This window comes from Tyto alba, unplaced genomic scaffold (assembly GCF_018691265.1).
Source record: "Tyto alba isolate M040663 unplaced genomic scaffold, T.alba_DEE_v4.0 Super-Scaffold_26, whole genome shotgun sequence".
In the NCBI taxonomy this organism is placed as follows: domain Eukaryota; kingdom Metazoa; phylum Chordata; class Aves; order Strigiformes; family Tytonidae; genus Tyto; species Tyto alba.
In genome coordinates, this window is record NW_024881300.1 from 21,361,867 (window position 1) to 21,382,692 (window position 20,826).

Here is a 20,826-nt window from a genome sequence, read left to right on the forward strand (position 1 = left end):
AACCTCTCATCTGAATCTTACCAGGTAGACCACCTCTATCTGACGGTTCAGAAAAGCTGCGTTGTGGTTTGTTCTGAAGCCCATGAGAGTGGTGACTCTTGCTGGGGTAGAACTTGGGAAGAGGGAGAGTTTGCAGAGGTGTTGAACGCTCATACTCAAGAAGAGTGAGAAGCAAAATCTGAGAGTTCAGTACATCTTTAAATGGAAAGAAGTGAAATAAAGCATTTCTGTTGTGCTTCTCTCATACCCAAAAAGCATTATGTTTTTTTTGTACAGGACCCTCGGGAAGGGCCTTGTGATGCAGCAGTGCTGCTTTTTTCAAACATGTTGTCTTCCTCAGAGCTGCAAAAGTCTGGCTTCAGTTCCAAATGGCTGCTTCTTTGTGAATCAATTAAATGCTGCCACATGGAGGGAAGTGATAACCTATTTTGAGGCTAGGCAAGAAGATAATATGAGAACCCATTGAGTTTATCTCGGCACTGCAGTTCTCATAAATGGCATCAATGCTGGCACTTGCTTACTGACTTTATGTAAGCACTCTAATTTAATGCTGGTGGTTGTTTTCTTCTTTCCTGGGCACTTATGTTTATTTCAATTACTTTCCTGGCCAGTTACTGTTTAATAAACTGAAGTAAAGGCAGCGGTTTGGGGAAAAAAAGTAAATTGTTGGCAGTGCGTTTTCTCTCTCCTTCTCACACTTCTCGTGTTGTTGCGTTATACAACCGATGAATTTAATTTTCCGTTCTTGAACGTAAGCAGCCGCTTAGCCTGTCAGTTGCAACTGTGCATGTAACTTGATTGTGCGTGATGTGCTGTCAAGCATTTGTGAGTTCGTAGGTTCTACAGAAAGAAAAAACCTGACGCATTAGGTCACTTGGACCATCTCTTTCCAGCTGATGCACAGTTGTTCCATCCTGTCAATACTTTTCCGCTTTGGCCAGACTTATTTAAAGTACGTGCTGAAGTGCGCTGGTCCTCACTTCTTGAGAGGCAGCTAAAAACATTCAGATAAGTCTGTGAGCAGTTTTCTCGGTGACTTAAATGTTGCTTCAGGAGCCTATAGTGAAAAAAGGGGCAAGTTGTGTAATTTGTAAGAAAGATCTGTTCATTGGGAAAGCTACTGCTACAAATATGATAACTTAGTGGAACAAGTGCTGCTTTTTTCTAATGAAAATCAAGGGAACCTTGCGTGGATTTTGGAAGTCATTACATATTCATGCATTAGCAAGCCCTAAACTCTGATGTCAACGAGAAGAACTGGACCATTTTTAATCAATGTATTGAGTGTGATGTCCAAGAATCATCTTTATGAATACTGAAGATCCATCTGAGCTGTGAAGTTACAAGTGAAACAGAGGACTCTTTGTATCACGGTTGTACTAATCACTGTTTTCTTTGGGCTGATTCCTCCATACGTGGAACTTCTCCAGTATTATGACTGTCTGCAGGGTAGTTATTCCAGCGTGCAGCGGTGCTGTCCCTTTAGGGCCTAATTCAGAAGGATGCAGAGCATGCTTTGCTCTCACCATCTGTTCAGGAGGCTGCTGGTTACCCAGTATCACTCAGGCTCAGTCCCTGCATAAATAAAAAATCCTAATGAACTTTTCATGGACTCCAGACAAGAAATAGTTTCTTTACTATTGAAGGCCTATAAATGACAAAATTGAACTTTTATAGTGTGGTTTTAGAAGACATGAAGAGTCTAAGAAAGTATGTGATCCCTGACATTTTGAGAGCAAAAGCAGCTCAGCCACCAAACACCGATAGATCCGCGCAAATAATAATGTACATTCATCTGGAAAACGCATTGCTGCATGCAAGGAGAGCTGTGATTTCACAAAATGTCATAAACGGAATTCCAGAAAGTTGCATAGCTTTTCCTTTCCTGGCTTTGAACTCTCTTTTCTCCATTTCACAAGGGTTAAAAAGTGAAGTGGGGAGATGCCTCAGGCTGACTGCAAGTAAAATGTAAATAAATTCCCGCAGCGTTCAGGTTTCTGTCGTGCCAGCCCTTTCCAAACCCACAAGTTCCTTCGGAAGGGGAGAAATTTTCGTTGTTGATTCATAAGTGAGTTTTTCTTGGCGGCACGTGTGGTGGCGTTTGCCATCCAGATGGGCTCCCGAGGCACTGCGGTGAGGGCTTATGTAACGGGATGTCTTGGGAAAGGGGGTGGTTAAAGCAACAACCCTCCTTTTTCCATCGGTTCTGCTGGTTCTGTCAGATCACACTGTGTTGCTGTGTAAAAGACAAACAGCTGTTTAATCAACTTCTCGGTAAAGTTGTGGCTATCGAAAATGACCTGATCTGTGGTTATTGGCAGCAGCTCCTTTGAATCAGAAGCATTTATTTTGCTCAAGCATTATTGCTTCAATTTAGGTGATTCCATTTGTTTTGAGCATCAGACTTTGATTTCAAGCAGTAAGTTGATCCTTTGGCAATAAACGCATCATATACTTAGGTATGTTCCATGCCAAAACAGGATGACGTCTGATAAACCTTGTGGGATTGTTTCTCCCAGTGAGTAGAAGAAATAGCAAGATCTTTGCTTGCTGACTGTGGTCATAAATGAATACTCTGACATTTTGAATGTGCAAAACTAAAAGGTAAATTTAACTGACGACTTAAAAGCATGATATCCTGCAAGTGCATTTTTATTATGCAAAAAGAAGGTCATAGTTAGGAACGCATTAGGTATTTTATTTGGAAGGAGATTGTTAGTGGCTGGGTAAGTCAAACAAGTGTTGAAGTCTTTAGGTTCTACTCTTCATGAAAAGCCATTTCAGAAGAGAATGCTTGTGCAGGCTGTATGGAATGCTGCCACGGCAATTTTTAGCTGTACAGCTATAGCTATGAAGTATGCAATTTTGCTTTCATACTGAGACCCAATTGTTGCATCAATGTGTATATTTTTGGGAGGAAACGAAACATAGATCTTCTTTCTTTCAAGGTATCTTGTTTTATTTGCTGCGTCTCTGGAATTTTGCAAGATGTGTTTTAGAGAAAACAGTGTGTTTTCTTTAAAATGGGGGAAAAAATAGAAGCAAATATATGTCATTTGTCCAGTATCATCATAGTGGAGTACCTCCCACATAACTTTTGAACCTTAGCAACTCTGTAGAATAGATGACATGAAGACTTTCCTATTTTCAGATTTTAAAACCTCTGATTTGTTCCAGAATTATTTTCTTGTGGGGTTGACTGATTTAATGAGCTAGACGCTTCAAGGTTTTGATACTTACGCTCTGGTTATTAAACAGTTACATTTATGCAGCTGTTGATACTTTGTCCTGATCAGAGAAATGTGATCAAAAGATCCCTCCGGGAATGCCTTACGACCCCTGCTGTAACCTGCCGCCTGAAACTCGCTTCAATCAAAGCGTGTAACCCAGGAACATCAAAAATACTCTATTTCTGTAGTGATTAATTCACTCACTTCCATTTCCCAGTGTTCTGCAGTTCTGCTAACCTTTTGTAGCACTTGGCATGTGCTGCAAGGGAGTCGGAGATTGAGCAAACATACACGTGCACGAATTAAAATGCTGTCATTTCTTCCCAGAATGGTAAATTTGTCACTCCACTGGATGGCATTATTCGCATGCTTATGGCTGTCTCTTGACAAGTCAAAATAAAACAGGTTCTGCTCTTAGTAAAACAGATAAAAATAAACTGGCTGGTTTTCCAGAAAGGTAGTAAGGTGTGTCAGAATGTAGGATCTCTTCTGTTTTAGGAGAGGAAACAGTGGTGGAATTTGGCGATTCTAGATGCTACATAATTTTATTTTTGTTTTTGAAACGTCTGGTAGGGTCCTATAGACCTGCATGAGTCATTCTAATCTGTAAAACAAGGGCACTTAAAATAATTTTCAGTTTAATGTTTCCTCAGGTTCTGTGATTTGTTAAAAATGAAATATTCAGGCAAATATCCTAAATAAATATTAATAAATATTAATGAAATATTTGGACAGATTAACTTTTAATAAAATAAAATCAGAATATATATACTCTGGTAACTGGAAACTAGTTATTATGTCTTTTAAGGAACAGTACACGGCCAGAATGAAATCTAAGCCAGATCTGCACGTAAGCATAAAGAAGGTGCTTGCTTTTCTCATGCAACATTTGGTTTCAAAATGCTTTAAATCTTGTAAAATACAAGAAGTTCTGTCACAGAGAGCAAGAACAGAGAAAGAGAACCCTCATGCCTTTTGGGTTGTACTGCTTTCTCATAACTGTTTTTTTTTTTTTTAAAAAAAAAACCCCAAACAAACCAAAATCAAACCACAACTAAACACCAAAACAAAGAAACAAACAACAAACTATCTGGCTGTACCACGTATTTTACCTGAAGCAAAAAGACTTTGAGCAACCACTTGTAAGAGGTGAAGGGTCTCTTGCCTTTGATCTGGTATGCTCGAGAGAAGTGTGAAAAATAAATGTGGTCACAACCATCTGTCTGCATCCACCAAATCATTGGACCTGCAGCTTCAGATTGCCAAAGTTGTAATGATTGAATCACTGAATAATTCACTTTCACTTTAATCTACGATTTGAGACACAGGTCTGTAAGTGCAAACACCTTTTATGCTGCTTGGTAGATACTTAAAACAGGCTCACTTCTGAAATGTTTCCTCAACATGATAAAGTAATCTGACACTATTGAGGAAAACCTTCTTGCCTGTTCTTCCAAATGGTTTAGAGTTCCATTTGCATAGAATTGTAATCAGCAGATTGTCTAAACAGTGTAATTAACATTTTAGAAATTGTTGCTGATTGTGGTTTAACACTTCTGGCTTTCTTTGATGCTGGTACATCAGAATGCACCTTTTTAATCCCCAAAAGTATTCCTACAAGACAGATACTTAATTTGAATTTGCCTTTGTTTTAGGAGCTCAGATGAGAAAACATTGTTTTAAATTGTTGTTTTTCTTGCAATAGTTAAAACATGCTGCTTTCATATACATTAGAAAGGAGATTTGCATTCTAAGAGGGAAGCAATGAGTGATAGGATGTTGCCTCAACCCACCGGGGAATTTATAGTAGTCATAGTTTGTAGTAGTCATGGTGGCTTGGTAATTGTAAAACCTGTGTTACTGGGATTTTGGGGACTGGGAGTGGGACGCTGATGGGCTGATGCCAGTTCAGTCTGCAGAAATTTATGTCCACAGTCTCAGTTGTATTCTAGTTGTTTTGTAAAAGGTATGAAAACACAACGTTTAGAGTTCAGCTCCTTAAAGTGCTGACGTGTGTATTTATGTAACACCCACATGATGATGGCATCTGGAAGCCAAGAGGATTAGGCAATATGAGCAATACACTCCTGAAAAGAAGCATTTTTTTGGTGTCCTTAAAATTAGTCCCTCTTCCTTAAATTGTCTAACCACATGCTCACACACATGTCCACACACGGTGAAGACCACCGACTTCACTGATGTTTTTCACACCTGGAGTGTTTCCCTTGAACATGCCTGGCTTTTTCAGTTGTGTTCTTACTGGTATTTATGCATTTCCTTACACTCTTATCACAACAGATTTAATTTTCTTACTGGAAGTAAACAGTTGCTAGGTATTTGTTGTAAGTTTAGCAGTTAAGTATTTTGTCATAGTTACCGAAGATAAGACTCCTTCTTACCTCCAGTATAGAGTTCATGCTGTCCAAATAGAAAGGGATTTGATTAACATGGAATTTCGAGGTTTATATGTTTTTATAACTTAGTTTAAGAGTATAATAACCTGTTTTCCATGGAATCTCTTTGCAGAAATCCTCTTTAACCATATCATCTGTACCTAGGAAAACAGGGCTTTTTTTTTTTTTTTTTTTTTTTCCCCTTTAAAAGCTGACAATTGAAAGTTTCCTGAAAAAGTTCAGATTTTGTGAACGTTTTATAGTGTTTTTTTAGTATTTCACTGTTTAAAATATTCTGGTTACTGACACAGGTTTAGTAAATCCTTCTTTAGGTATGTATAGTGGAATAGGATTTCACTTTTATTTGAGGCTGTTCGTAAGTACCCTCTGAATATAGTTTGTACTATAACATGTGTGCACTCTAGTAGTCTAGAAATTTATAGCTGTTTGAAAGATATGAATGTAATAGTTAAACAAAGGAACTGTTGAAATAAAATGGAAAACAGAGTAATTGCTTGGTAGCTGAGTTTTCCTTCCCTCCTCCCTCTCTCCAAGTTTTTAACAGCTCCCCCCATCTCCTTTTGGCCGTTGTTTAGCCTGTGGGTGAGGACAGTGTTACGGCAAGTGATTGTCTGGTGACATGACTGACGTTCACAAGCCCGTGATGCTGGCGAAGCCGCCAAGGTTCTGCCATCCCACCGACCGTACCGGGGAGAGCTTCCCTGGAACGACGCTGCTGCCGCCCTCCCCTCCTGCATCCCTTTGCCCAACACGAAACACTGCTGAGTTTTGGAGGGGGGAAACTGCCTCCCAGCTGTGGAGATCATACCTCCCCCCCCCCAGCTGTCACATGAGTAAACAATTACTCTTCTAAAAATTGTTTCAATATGGTCAATGCGTGATCGTAATTACGTTTGAAGAATTGAAGCCTGAAGGCGCAAGAAGTAACTTCAGAGGTGCTTAATTTTTTCCTCCACTGTTCCAGTATTTAGTACAGCAGATTTTGTTGTCATATGCTATTCGTTTAATAAAAAGAACTCCAAATGTATGACCCTTATGTGAAAAAATGTGTTTGGTTAGCCAAACCCCCAAATAATCGCCCCTCTTCATGATTCTGTGCAGGCAGAATCTGAAACCCTTGTTTTTCATAATATCCATCCATATTCTTGTCAATTAAAGTAAGATTCTCTTAATCGGTTTAAGTGTTTGAATTTTGAATATGACATCCTGTTGCTTTTTCTCTAGACTTTAAAAATGATGTTGAATTTGAAAATGGAAGGAACAGCTGACCAAATGTGTTTTGGATTACACATTTAATGTAAATATGTCTTTATACACGTGGCTGTTAGATTCTCTGGTGATAACATTTTCCTTAATCTTTCCAAATGTAACGGTAACAGAGGGAGCGTCTGTGCCATCTCAGTATAAAGGGCAGCAAAGGGAACTCTGCCAAAGTCCATGAAAATAATGATTTACCTTTTAACTTTCTAAAGAAATCTGGTACTCATGGAGAATGGGAAGCAGCACAACCCAGCAATATCCAAATGCAAGCTATTGACATGAAGTTTATTTTTTAGGAGGCTGATTTTCAATGCAGTATCAAGATGGAATATTTCATGTCTGGTTTTGATATTACAAATGTCTACCCTTTCTCCTCAATTTGTTTTTAATTAAATTTCTTTACAATTTCATGTTTTATGTGGATTGTTTCGTCTGCTGACTGACTTCTGACCTTTAAGAAGGAGAGGATTACTTTCTCAGGAACACTGTTTTCCTAGTGTGTTTTTTTTTTTTTTTTTTTCTAATTAGCTCTGTTTTATAAAAAACCCCAACCCTTTCTCACTGTATTTAGTACATTAGATGCCCCAAAAGTTTGGGAGTATATCGTCATTTCAGACAGCGTTGCTGATGATCTTTGTGTTTGTACCAGATCATCTTCACTACATTTCCAGGCTTTTTTCTCTTAGAGCCACAGAAAGATTTATTTTGAGGTGCACAAGAAGCATTCGAGAATGTGTTGTGTCAGTTTTCTTTTTAATTTTATAGGAACTTTGGCAAAAATGTGCTGTGTTTCTAATCTAAGATGTGGAAGGCAAAAGTTAGTATGATGCACCTGTTGGCGTTTAAAGCTGACGTGAATTTTCCTGATGCACACATGCCTCCTGCCTAAGCTTTTGCTTGATGGAATTTGAACGTTGGTTCTTTTCTGCAAACTGATGTGATTTCCTCTTTGCACATTTCGGAGTAGCCTGTGTCTCTGTGAATTCTTTGTGCAGACCGTTTTGTCTCCCAAGCTGTTGCTAGTATGTATCAGGTCTATAGAAATCACTCAAGCTCTTGCAATTTATTCAATAAGTGAACTATTTTAAGTCTCTGGTGTGCTTTCATAGAAAGCTTTGTTTAGGAAGTGAGGTTCCCAAAGAAAGCAAACTTTGGACCCTTAGTGTTTAAAAACAAGCACATCCTTTGTTTTGAATGTTACAGGCAGCCATCCATTGTCCTGAATAAAAAGATTGCTAAAAACACAGTCAGCCATCCTTAGATCATCTAAATCCTTTGCTTCACTCTTCTTGTATAAGTGCATCTGTCTTCTAGAATACTGTTGTCATTTTGCCCAAGTGCTGAATTATTGCTGAATGTATTTTTTTAATGTGTTTTTAGCAGCGTTGTTATGTGGCTCATAGATAGTGTGCTGCTTCCACACTACAGTGCTTCATGCTGCTTTTGATGAGCAGATGTTCCAAAAAAGTCAAATCCCTCCTCACTGGAGTATTTCTGTCCTTTCTGATATGGATTTCTCCAAGTTAAATGTCTCATTTGCAGTATCTTTCTTAAGTGTTCTGCTTCTCTAACTTTTTTTGTGTTTGACATACTCTGAATGAGACAGCTGAAAGCTCTCCTGCGTGTGATCGTTTATGGATAGAGAACAGAAAGTCAGCACGATGCAGTTTTCTAGTATTGCTTGCGCATGTTTTCAGGATGTATCCCTCCACTACAGGTAAATCATATTTCTAATGTTATGGTGAGCTTTTTCTCTACTTTAAAAAATACTCCACTGTCGTTAGCATTAGATTTTTCTTCAGTCACCAGTGGACTGTTATGAAATGTGGTTGCTGAAGACCTGTTCGCAGAATAACATTTTAGATTGTAATACCAACTGGATAGATTTATACATCTGAAATTCATTTAACCTTTATATCAACTATCTTTGTACTCAAGGGCTAATTTTTCATGCCTAATTTGCACATGCAGTTACTGTGACTGAGTATACAGTTATGGTAAAAATCTGTGCAAACCGCAGGCGTTTCGTCTATACCAGTTTTATACCTTCGACCACCGTAACAGCTAAGTAGGAATTTCATGAATAAGGGAAAAGAAATAAGCACGACTGGCTTTGAAAATCTGTGCCTGATGTGTTAGGTCTCCCTAGCCTAAAATCTTCTCTGACTCTACCCTGTTTAGCTTGTTGTCTATTTTCCATGCTCTCTTCTGTAGTCATGTTCCCTCCATGAAGGTAGCGATCTCTTTACCCTGTATTTCATGGCCATTCCTTAACACAATGATTAAATGACAGTGTTCGTGATCAGGGAGTAGAAGAAGGTCTTTTCCTGTCTTCCTGCAACAGAGCAATTTCTGGGATGTTTTATATCACAGCTCTGGCACTCATCTTTCTCAAGCTCTTGTCCTGCACGGCTTGCGTCTCCTGGTATGAACAGCTCACTGCACCTGAGACTTTCTTGTTCCAAATAATTTATATTGCTTTTGATTTATCTTTGAATTAAGTGACATCCTGGAATATCCCATGGATTACACCGCAATAGTTAAAATTCCTAACTAGACTGCTTTGCTATGAGAGTTTTCTCTGACCTGCAATTGATTCAGTCACTTCTCTTAAATAGAGCAGCATACAACATGAAAGTCATTAAAGTGTATTTATGAATGAAATATGGCCATTTTTTCAAAATAACCACAGAGCATATGACTGTGTTTTATGTAGGACTACACAAGTACTTTTGTATGTACTGACAGCTGAAGTCATACGAAGAGTTAAAGCACAACTATTTTTATTGGACATTACTGCAAACATTTATAAACCCATTTCTCTCTGTAGTGCATATTAGTAATAGATTACACTGAGAAATGTGGTCTCGGTGTTCACAATACAGAATGTGCTTTCCTTTTGCTGACACCCATGGAAAGGAAACTGTTGCACAGCAGCAGATGATAGTTTCGGTCGATTTTCCTCCTTTCCTACTCCCACTCCCTTTTTGGAGACCTAATGTAGGGGTTGTAAAGCAATCTCGAAGTATTGTGCTTGCTGTCACCTGCCAGTGAGAAATCTTGGGGCCTTTAAAGCTCTTTTGAATTAGCTTTTTGATGCCGGTGTTTTCCTCCTGTATATTGTCTACTTTATTTCAAATCGCTTTTTGAACAGATCTGTAAATTTAAAGCATTGGAAAATAAATGTGTTTAAAAACCGATGATGACTTAAGAGATACAGTACTCCACTTGAATATGTTAGATCAGTAAACTGCGGATTTCAGTTTCTGAGGACTCTGGGTTAATTTGTAATACAAAGGAAAATACAGAGCTCTTGGTTTGTGCAGACCTGGCATTTTGCAGCTGTAGGCTTCAAATTGTTTGTCTTACAGGAGCAGACCATATCCTGTTCACCAGTTTAAGCAAGTACTTCACAAGATCAGGATCCTATTTGAGAGTAAGCTGGAAAACACAGTAGGTTGAAAAGATTATTTTACTTTGCAGGGTATGGAAAGCAACAGATACCAAAAGGAGAACGAGAATCTTAGAGATCCTTCAAGCATAGTCATGTTGAATAAAAGCATATATTACAGCTTTGGACTGTTTTTAACTCCAGTGTTGCACGTGTAAATCTGTAAAGTTTAGAAGTACTCAAGTTTTAAAGAATGTTAAATGTTCAGATAGTTCTGTTCTAACTCACAGGTTTTGAACCTTTGGGTTTCCTTTTTAAAGTGTTTTTTTTCTGCAGCCATGAGGATTATAAATGTCTCTTAACGTACTGTCAAATGCTCTCGACTGTTGATGCTTTAAGCAAAATATAAACAACTCTGAGGCTTACAATGAAATGATAAAACTATGTAGCAATATGAGGAGGACCTTGAAACAGCTGACAATGCATGACATGTTTCCTTCCCAGTTTTAAAGCCATTTGTCCAGATGTTGAAACAAGTATTTCTTGTCATACCTGAAATAGTCTTTTTGCTCCTTCTGTTTCTTGTAGAACTAGGCTTCCCCTTTGGGTGTAGAGGTTGCACATGATAATGAACCCGGTTTGAGTTGACAGCAGGACTCAAATCAGTATGAGCTTTGTTTCGAAATACTTAGTTGGACTCGCAAGTCAATGTCGTGTTTATATAACAGTTGGCAACTTAGCACCAAATTCTGGAAAGCGCATAATGTAGCTCTTTAAATGACTTAATGCTAGTAGTAACATTTTCAGAGGATTCTAATTTTGTATTGCATTTTTACTGGATTCTAATGAATTTTGAACTGAGCTGTAAAAGAGTTTTTTTTTTTTTAATAGGGAGTTTTATATGGCTTCCTACCTATTAGACTTACACATATTGTGGGGCACTACCAGTGATAAAGTTTTATCCAGTTTTGGCATCGGAGTGCTGGATGGTTGGTTAGTGTTGCACAGCTTGAATGGAATAGTGCAGCTCCCATGGATAGAAGTGTAGATTAGACAATTTCATGGACTGCTGACATTTCTAAACACATAACTGTGCACATGTATGATTACTTAATTTTGTGACTAACTGTTGAAATCACATCACTGGAGAGCTTTGATGTTTTTCGTAATATGATTGTATCCCGTTAGGCCTTGTTAAGCATGAGGGCAGTTCTAAAATTTTCAGTTGCTTTATTCACCTTGTGTGAGTGACAGTGTGTGTCATTATGCATTTTCTTGAAAATACGGATTTATGCTGATTTTCACCCTTCTGCGTTTCTTTCTAATTACAGGTCATCTGTTTTACAAATTTGGAATCACAGAATCTGACTGGTATCGAATCAAGCAAAGCATAGACTCCAAATGCCGAACAGCTTGGAGGCGGAAACAGCGAGGGCAGAGTCTTGCTGTGAAAAGCTTCTCAAGGCGAACACCATCATCATCATCGTACAGTGGTTCAGGTAAAAAAACAAACCAAGCTCCCCCAGACCCCACAAAACCCAAACAGACCCCAACAGAAATGGAAACGTACAGTAATCACACCGTTTGTTTTTCAATATACCTGAAAATTAGTTTGATATGGTTACATTTATAACAGGTGCATGTGGTACCCACAGATGTGAATATTTTTGTGTAACAAAGAGAAACGGAGAAACCCACATTCCTCAGAATTGAATTTTTGGACTGGATTTTATTTTATTAGTGCTTTTTTTTTTTTTTTTTGAAGTACCCTTTATCATTGGCAGAGAGGCCTCTCTTACAGTGTTTGTCTGTCTGCAGTGCTCCTCAAGGAGTGTATCCGTGTAGTAAGTGAAGCCAGCCATTGGTAGTTAAATCATCTTGGACCTTCAGTGCAAGCCAACCACCTCCTGGTACGCGTGGAGTCCTTTGCAGCCTCCTGGGGCTTGTACCAAAGTACATCCGTGGTAGGATGAGCTCCTGATCCTGTTTCGCCTACAAATTGCAGTCATGCTGAGCATTAATGATCCTAGAAAGGAAGTGAGATGTGTGCGTTTGCTCACAAAGAGAAGAGAGAGAAGGGAGTCTGTCTCTAAAACAGTAGTAGAATACAGATTTGCCAGAAATGAAACTGTATTATATTCCAGTGAGTGAGAGATTGGCTTTGTTGATTTGTACGTTATCTGAATGCCTGGCTTTACTGAGATACTTGAGAACATCCATCCACATGTGTTAACTGAAAAACTTCAGCACGTGCAGCTTCACACTATCATATGTTTTTTTTTAGCCATGTTCAGTTTTTTGAGTAGAAGGTCAAGGTCAAAATGTTTCTGCAACTGATGTTCATAAGAGGGGTCAAGTGAATAAGTCTTTCGCAGTGCGTTCACACCATTTAGTAGGGTGTGCTAAATTTTGTTCCTGAAGTATTTTCCTCTGAAGAAATTAAATATGTTGAAGGTGATTCTGTATTTCCATATAGGTACGTAGGCATGAATAGTAATAACAAATGAAAAATACTGACCTAAGAAGTGTTCTCATAGGACATTTCTGGCTCATGCTTTTAATATAAAGCAGTGTTATGGGACATTTGTACATCATATATTAAAAACAGTGTTTTGGGAGTGAGCCCAAAGAAAAGGAAGTAAGTTTATTTGCCTGCATAAAATTTTTGGTTGCATGTTAACACTAACCACTGTATCTCATGCAAAGAATGCCAAAATCTGCTTTCAATGGAAAATTTTATGTGCTGGAACTAGGAATCTTATCCAAAATTCTCAAATTAAAACAACTAATCAACATAATGATAACCATAAGCCATATATGTTGATGGGATTTTTATTTTCAGTCTCTTAGCAATCAGTATTTTAGAATAAAAATGTGGTAGTAAGTGGATATTATGGGCCTGTGTTCATTGGACCGTACTCCTTGACTGTTGTTGAGATTTATTGTTAAAAAAATATTAATCTTTAATCTCCTGGTTTGGAGATTTGGGGAGACTAGTGTAGAAATGTAAAACACAGACTCAGGCTCAGTGAATTCTTGTTTTCAGACTGCCATAAGATAGCAAGGTGGGGTATTTTGTTGTGGTTAAGCTGGAGACTCGGTTCAGGTGTCTCCGTACCCACGGAACAATCTACTCACAAATCAGGTTAGCAGAATTGGAGGGTAAAAAGTAACTCCTGGGATGTCAGCAGCTTGCTCTCGGAGCATGTGGGAGTAGCGTGGTACGGACACTCGTGAGCTGGTTCTGCAGGAGCCACCACGATATTTTGGGTTGTGTGCCCGGGCTGGCTCCTGGAGCTGGAGTTGAGCTGGCTGCCTTTGGTACGTGGATAGCCAGCAACCCCCCAGGAGTTTTTATGCCACCCGGGTCTCCCCCTGAGCAGGCTGTCTCATCTCCCAAGTTCCCTAGATAGCAAAGAGGTGCCTGCAAGTCCTTATAAAGATGTCTTTGGTCCTGAAGACGATGAAGGTCAACTGAGGCACCTTGGCATGTCATTGGCAGGACTGTGTAGACCGTGCAGCCAAAAGTCGAGTACCGGCAATAACATTAACAGCTGCCTTTGGTAACGGTATGTGAAAATGTTCCTGTGGATTCAGAGTATTTCGTTAATTTTCTTTAAAATATTGCTCTTACTCAGAATGTCATTGGCATAATTTTCTGGGAGGCTGTAAAGATGTTAGATGAATTCACCACTACGTTCGCACCCACTGTGAAAAAGCTCTTAGAAAAACAGACTGCTTTTCAGAATGAGGTGGTCCTTTGAAAAATTAATTTACGTTCCAAAATCAGGTGGGAGTGGTATTTCACCTGAAGGAAGAAGAGGAGGCATGAGGAAAAACAGGAGAGCAGGTTGAGAGGCTGAATGAGTATATAGGGAAAAGAAATAGAAGAAAAGATACAAGGAAAAAATGTAGATTCACACATGCTTAAAAAGGTAACTTTTGCATGACGGGGCTGTAATTCCACTGCTCTGCCCAGGTAACTTCATGAACCTCTCAGACTTCGCCTTTGTGGTTTGACATCCCTGGAACCCCTCAATGGAATTACACCGTCATAATTCACAGGCATCTGTTTCTTATTATACACACTGTATAGTGGATATAGCAGAATTCCTGCTGCCAGCTAGCAGGAAAGAGAAGTAATATTTCACAGCTCTGAAGTAAAGGAGGTCTGTATTTCACAGTTATGACAACATAGCTGTCAAATACAGCTTTTTAAAGTGTTACATATGAACCCAGACGGTTTTTATGGTAGCATTTGTTTCAGGGGGCAATTTAAGGTGAGCCTTGAACGGTCTGAAATTCAGCTACTTGAGAAACTGTCTTTCCCACTATTGTTAGTTGTAGCTATTGAGATGAGTTTCTCGGTGGTTTATGTCAGGTCTCCCCCCGGCCGTGGTTGCTGCTGCCTGCAGAATAATGCCTCTCTTTGGTGGCACGGGGTAATAGGTTGCTCCGTGTCAGTTCACATACAACAGGCATTTGAGTTGTTTATCTGTTGGGCAGAATATAGTAGCTGCTTCTCACAAAACTTACAATAATAATAAAAAAGCTCTTAAAAGACTGTGAATGGCTCCTGCGCCATCTTTACACTGAAGTATGTGGGGATATGCAGCGTAGTTTCTTGTATTACGTTCTCTGAGCTGTTCTGAGCAGCTCTGGCCGTGCCTTCACTCGCTTGGCATAAGACTGTATGACTTCTATTCATATCAGCTGTCATTATTTAGTTTGATCAGGAAATTTAGTAGAGCATGGTTCTGTGAGTGATCAGGTTGGGTCACTGAGCACCTTAAGGTAAGTGCGTGAGGGTCTCTGATAGTTCACACATAACAGTGGTATCGCACACTTTCAGCAGGAAAGCACTTTCATTTCACATCTTGTAAATGAGCATTTCAGATTATGCCCCACGTGGGGAAGATTTACACACACGCTTGCCCCTTTCATCAGGTTAAATATGATAAACCTAAGCTATTTGTGGAAGTACTTAAACCCACTGATTCGTAGCTAAATGATGATAATTTCCTAGGGAAGTTTTAGGGTTTACCCTAGAAGATATTCCTGTAGTCTCCAGAAAGCACTTCTTTTTAAGATGCACTCTTGCCATCAACAGATGCCTTGAGTAGACGTGTAGTGTCACGGTGTCTGCTTTGCAGCTGAGCTGTTCTGAAAACATCAAGAGGTTTAAATATGATTTCAATGTTCTGAGCGTAAATGAATGAACACCACGTTCCGTGGCTGAACTTCTTCCAGAGTTTGTTTTTTTCCACTTTTGAACTTGTGATTGTAGTATTTCATATTAAAATTGCGACCAAGAGGTGCAACAAACAAAAAAGCTCAAATCCCAAACGGGTGTGTTTAATTGGCTTGAAGTAATGTTTTTCATCAGCTATCTCTAGGAGCTGATAATAGCAACATAGCTTTCTTTTATGTTGCTGTATAATAATACATGTTTAAATCAGCAGAAATTTATTGGCACTTTCTTCAAGTGTTGCAAAGGAGCACCATTCTCTTATGTGTTACAGAATATTTTCTTAAATGATGGTATGCTGAAAGTGTAGAATAGCTTAGTATTTTCTGTTTGGCAGTGAAAATTGTTGAACTTTTCTAGATATCATTAAAAATAATATTTTTGTTAGTCCTGAAGTAATCTCAGATAAGCATGATCACTGCTCTGCTGGACATACTCCCCTGTGAATTAGGGGACTTGATTTTCCAGGGCTGCTTTTTATCTGCAATTACTTTGCCTCACTTAAAAAAAAAAAAAACGGATCCTGAAACTCACCTGCCTGTGACCCAACTTTGATTTCTCTGGCTCTGAGCAATCTTGAAGGTGGTTGACACAGTAACAGATTGCCCAGAGAAGCTGCAGGGACTCCATCCCTGGAGACAGTCAAACTCCACCTGGATGCAGTCTAAAGCAACCAGTTCTGGCTGCCCATGCTTTGAGAAAGGGCATTGGATTAGATGATCTCCAGAGGTCACTTCCAACCTCATCTGCATTGTGTTTTTGTGAGTTATTGCACACTTAATAAATAATTTGGAATTACTTATATCTAAAGAGAATTGCTGTTGCTGAGCTTCATTCTTATGTACGTGTTGCACAGGTCAGAACTTTTAGGCTTTTTCTGCTAGTTGTGCATAAAAGCTGATGTAGCACATGGCTTTGATTTGAGGCGTGATAACAGAGTTCCTCTCTGCTCTGTTTGTCATATGGAAGAATTAGCTATGCAAGTGACGTAGAAGAGCAGGAGGCCGAGTCCATAGTCCTTACATAGCCTTACAGGTTTTTTTAGTGTAATTCTGTGATAGTGTTCAAGTGTTAAGAGCTCAAGAGGAACTGATCTGCAGACAAAAACATGTCTAAGGAAGCTGGCAGGAAAATATGAATGAAATCTCTTCTCTGTCCTTCACCCCCAAATATATTAATTGAAATTGTTCTACATTTAATTGACTCTGCAGCTTTACAGTAGCCACAAGATTTAGGGCTTGTGTAAAGTTGTTGTAGCGGACGTATTTAGGCAGCAGTTGGTTTTCCTTATTTTATCTGGCTCTTCCGTTTGAAGCTGTTGCCTTTTGTTGGAATTGAGGTATTAATTGCAGTGGTTTGCTCTGCTCTACTCAGAGCCAACACTTCAGTCCTTAATGTGTGTTTTTCTCTGTTTTTTTTCCTGACAAGTTGTACACATGGCTGCCATGATAATGTAGCTAGATACTCTTTTTAAAAATGTTAGCAGTCTGTGGAGGGAAGACAGTAGGAAATGAGGTTTTGGGGAGGAGGATTAATTGAAGAGTGCTTTCTCCCTTTCTTTTAATTTCTCTTAAGATTGTTAAAGCTGTTATCACAGTTTTCCATGTTGGAATTTTTAATTAGTTCTATGACTTTGGGATTTATATGTAGATTTAGGCTGAAGTGCTCTGCCTATGCTGAGATGTCACATATAAAAATGGGTATGCAGCCAAATCTTCAAAGCTGCTCTGCAAAATTGGAGGCATTTAGCGCTGGATGAGTCAGGTTGAGATAATGGTTTACAGCATACAGTTTTATTTCTACTAATTGTTCAGTAATGGTGTTTTTCCTGCTCTTTGTTTTTGAGGACTGCTTTGCTGCATCTGGCCATTAACCTTTCCTTGCTAGGACTACACATTGAGGAAGCAAGAAAATACATTCTAGTTCATAAGCAGAAGTGTGAGGCTGCGAGGCCTGTACGCTAGGAAAACAATTTTGAATAATAGCACGTAAGGAGACTAAGTGTGAATCCCCTCAGCTGCAGGATCCTACATTTCCCTCCAAAATGAGAAGCCAGATGCTCAACTTGTAAATATGAAGTGGAATAGGAAAAAAATTAGAAAATACTGAGGGTTTTGCCTTTGAAGTGAGGAATTTTAGAACTGATCTTAGTTGAGAATTAAACACACATTCTTAAAATATTTAGAAATTACGTTTATCTGACAACTCTGATCTTGCTGAGCAATGCCTGAGGAAGACTAGCTTTGAGAAATGTGACAGAAGCAACTGCTTTACGGGGGTGATATTGCCAAGTCTTGAACATTCGTCTGAGAAGACAGACTCACTCGGGTTAAATTTTCTTTGACTCATAAGCACACGCAGTAAACAAGCAGAAAATGTAAAACGTCCAATGTCAGCTCGGGAGGAAGGAATATTTCAACAGTTGGGGCTGTTTCCCCTGTATCACAACTTAATCACCTGTGGAATGGTTGACGCACCACCTTCCATTCTGTGGGTGGCTCCAGAGCGGTTCCATCTGGTGGAGGGTGCTCGGGGAACGCCGTGGGTAACGTGCTCCGTGAGCAGCTCGGTTCATGTCAAAGTGCCCCTTTGTAGCTAGCGCCATGGAAAATTTCAAAGCAAGAGCTCAGCTGTAGAGCTTCTCGGTGCCAGGGATTCTCTAATATATCAAAGTTGTAAATGTGAGGCTAGATAGTTTACATGATAGTGATTTATAACTGTTGACATATCCTCTATTCAAGCTGTGTGCTATTCATGTTTGTGTTTGTTTTTAATGGGGAATGTTTAAAAATGGATAAATATTACTTTTGTCTGGTCAGAGATTTAGAGGGGAAAACAATACTTATAAAGGATGTTTTGTTTTTAGACACTGTTGAATCCTCTCTTCTTTCTCCTTAAGAAGCAAAAAACCACACCAAAATCCAAAAAAAAAAAAAAAAAAAAAAAAGAAAGAAAACCCAACTGTGGTTGTTGCAGTGAAGCCAAACTGAAATCTATTTATAAGTGACCATGCAAGATGTACAGTATGATTGCATTCAGTCTGTCTCTCCTGTTCCCACCTCTGAGAAGTGTAATGATTTCTGGCATCTGTGAAGCTAAAGATGGTTTACAAATAAAGGCTTTTGGACATTACAGTTAAAAATGCCTTTCAATATGTGCATATAATATATATGTAAATACATATTTTTATCTGCTGCAGCTCTTATTTCTTTGATACCCTTTTATTCCGTAACTTTCTTAATCAGAAAATAAATACTCATGAATGCATCTTCATGTTTTCTCACAAGTACAATATTGCAGTTTGTGTGATGGTGAGTGTAAGCTACAGGAGGAGTATTGCTAGAAAGTCGCTAAATCTAAGTGAAACACATCTTACCTTGCTTGTGTCCCAAGCTCAGTTCTGCTGTTTGTGTATGTGTATTTCCATTTACACTATGTATGTTTGAGTGAAGGAGTTAGGTACATATGCAGGTGTGTATACATGCACACATCTAAATGGAGGATTATGTATTTGGACGCTGTGGTTTGACTGGAAGTGGAGTTGTAACTCAACTCAGCTGTTGAATTGCATAGCGGGGACTGGGGAGTGGGGTGGAAAGACAAAATCACAATGGAATGGGCTAGTGTTAGCCTGTAAGAAGCAAGATGACTAGCAGTTGGCTTTCTTATAGCTATTGAGAATCCTAACAAATTGCTATTTATAAAATAAAACATACAGAAAATTAATTGCATAATGTGTTGTTAGGACTGAAGTAATGGAAAGGAGAGAAAAAGTGAGACAAACATGTTTAGGTAAATGATCTTTCTAGAATATCTGTTACTTTCAGTGACCATAACAAAGCCACTGGCAATGGAAAGCATGATCTGATACCAGAATTTGAACAAATCACCTTTTTATTTGGTTGACGGTGCAGTTTCTCATACCAGGTACAGGACTTTTCTGCCAACTGAGATTTGTTAATCCCACCCGGAGTTCTGCACGGCAAACTTCCATTGTACAACAGTGCAGGAAATACTGGAATTGCACAGTAAGCAACAGGGCTATAAGAAATTATAAACATTCTGCAGTTACCTACTAGTCAAATGTAAGGTATTAAAGATGTATGTTCAGCAGACAGCAAAAACATGTACTTGTTATGTTCTGCTCAGTTACTGCACAAGTGTTCTGCTTGTAGTTATATATTTGCAGATTGTTAACATAATTAGAGCTGTCTAGTTGAATTGTTAAGCAGCTAAACTTTTCAACAAATAAGTAAATACTAGCTTGGTGGTTTTCAGTTATTTTCCAGATTCCATGTTTAGACTTAAAACTCAAAGCAGACAAGATGAAAAACACTCAAATGGATGATTTTCTTAAAGAACATTTACATTCAAATATTTGTATGAGTGGATAAAGCTTATTCTTGCAAAACTAACATTGTCTTGTCAGTATAAATCTTAGATTATTACGTAGAGATATTAAATTTTTATGAAACATGGCTTCCTGCTGTGCTGGTTCCAAAAAAACAACCATCATTTTAAAAATCAAAACGTATCAGCCATCAGTTATCTCTGAGCAGGATGAGGCCTATCTAGTGCTTATTTAAGCAATACATAAAATCTTGTAAGGAAATGATCTATAATAGAAGTAGAGTGACACTGTTTTTTAAATATTTTCATTATAGTTTCCGGTACTTGGACAGCTGGAAAGCCCTATTGTATTGAATGTTACTAAATGTTAGATGTTAATGTGTTTTGTGTTATCTTGTAGCATAGAAGTCATTGTCAGAGCAATAAATAAGTTAGAAAAATTGTAAAACACTTCATGCTTCAGAGATTTAATTCCATGTATTTTTGGGGCATAGCAAAAGAAAAATGTTAAAATTGTTTACAGGAGTATTGCGTGGAAAAAATATTCTTCAGATACATTATTCTAAAAGCCCTTTATGACAGTTCCATTTTCCAAGATGTCTCAAAAAAAAAAAAAAACCAAGGAAGAAAACTAGGATGGATGCTGAATTTTAGCATGACACTAGTATGATATTGGGTCATTTTAAGGTTTTTCCTAGCAATGTGTACTCAAACTTGTCACGTGTGCTGCAAAAGCGGCATGAATCTATAGCCTTGGGGTTTTTTTTCCTGATTCCTAAGAGGATATATGGTATCTAGTGCTACATTTACCTGATTTATTTACATTTAGTGGTGTCTTAACCTGTAGGAAGACCCATAAATAGCATTAGTCTCTGGTCCGTTGTATTCCACTTCAGCCTTTCAGTGCAGAACTACTGACATTATTAGTCTCTT

At 38.6% G+C, this 20,826-nt stretch overlaps 1 protein-coding gene across 2 annotated transcripts in view; it reads left to right on the plus strand.

Moving 5' to 3' along the window:
* The window catches only part of LOC104367484 (BTG3 associated nuclear protein), a 153,156-nt gene that overhangs the window by 56,455 nt on the left and 75,875 nt on the right, over nt 1-20,826 (plus strand). For both annotated transcript variants that reach the window (XM_042797700.1, XM_042797702.1), the window contains exon 8: nt 11,627-11,794. In XM_042797700.1, coding sequence (XP_042653634.1) covers nt 11,627-11,794 — 168 coding nt within the window. The remainder of the gene's footprint in view (nt 1-11,626; nt 11,795-20,826) is intronic.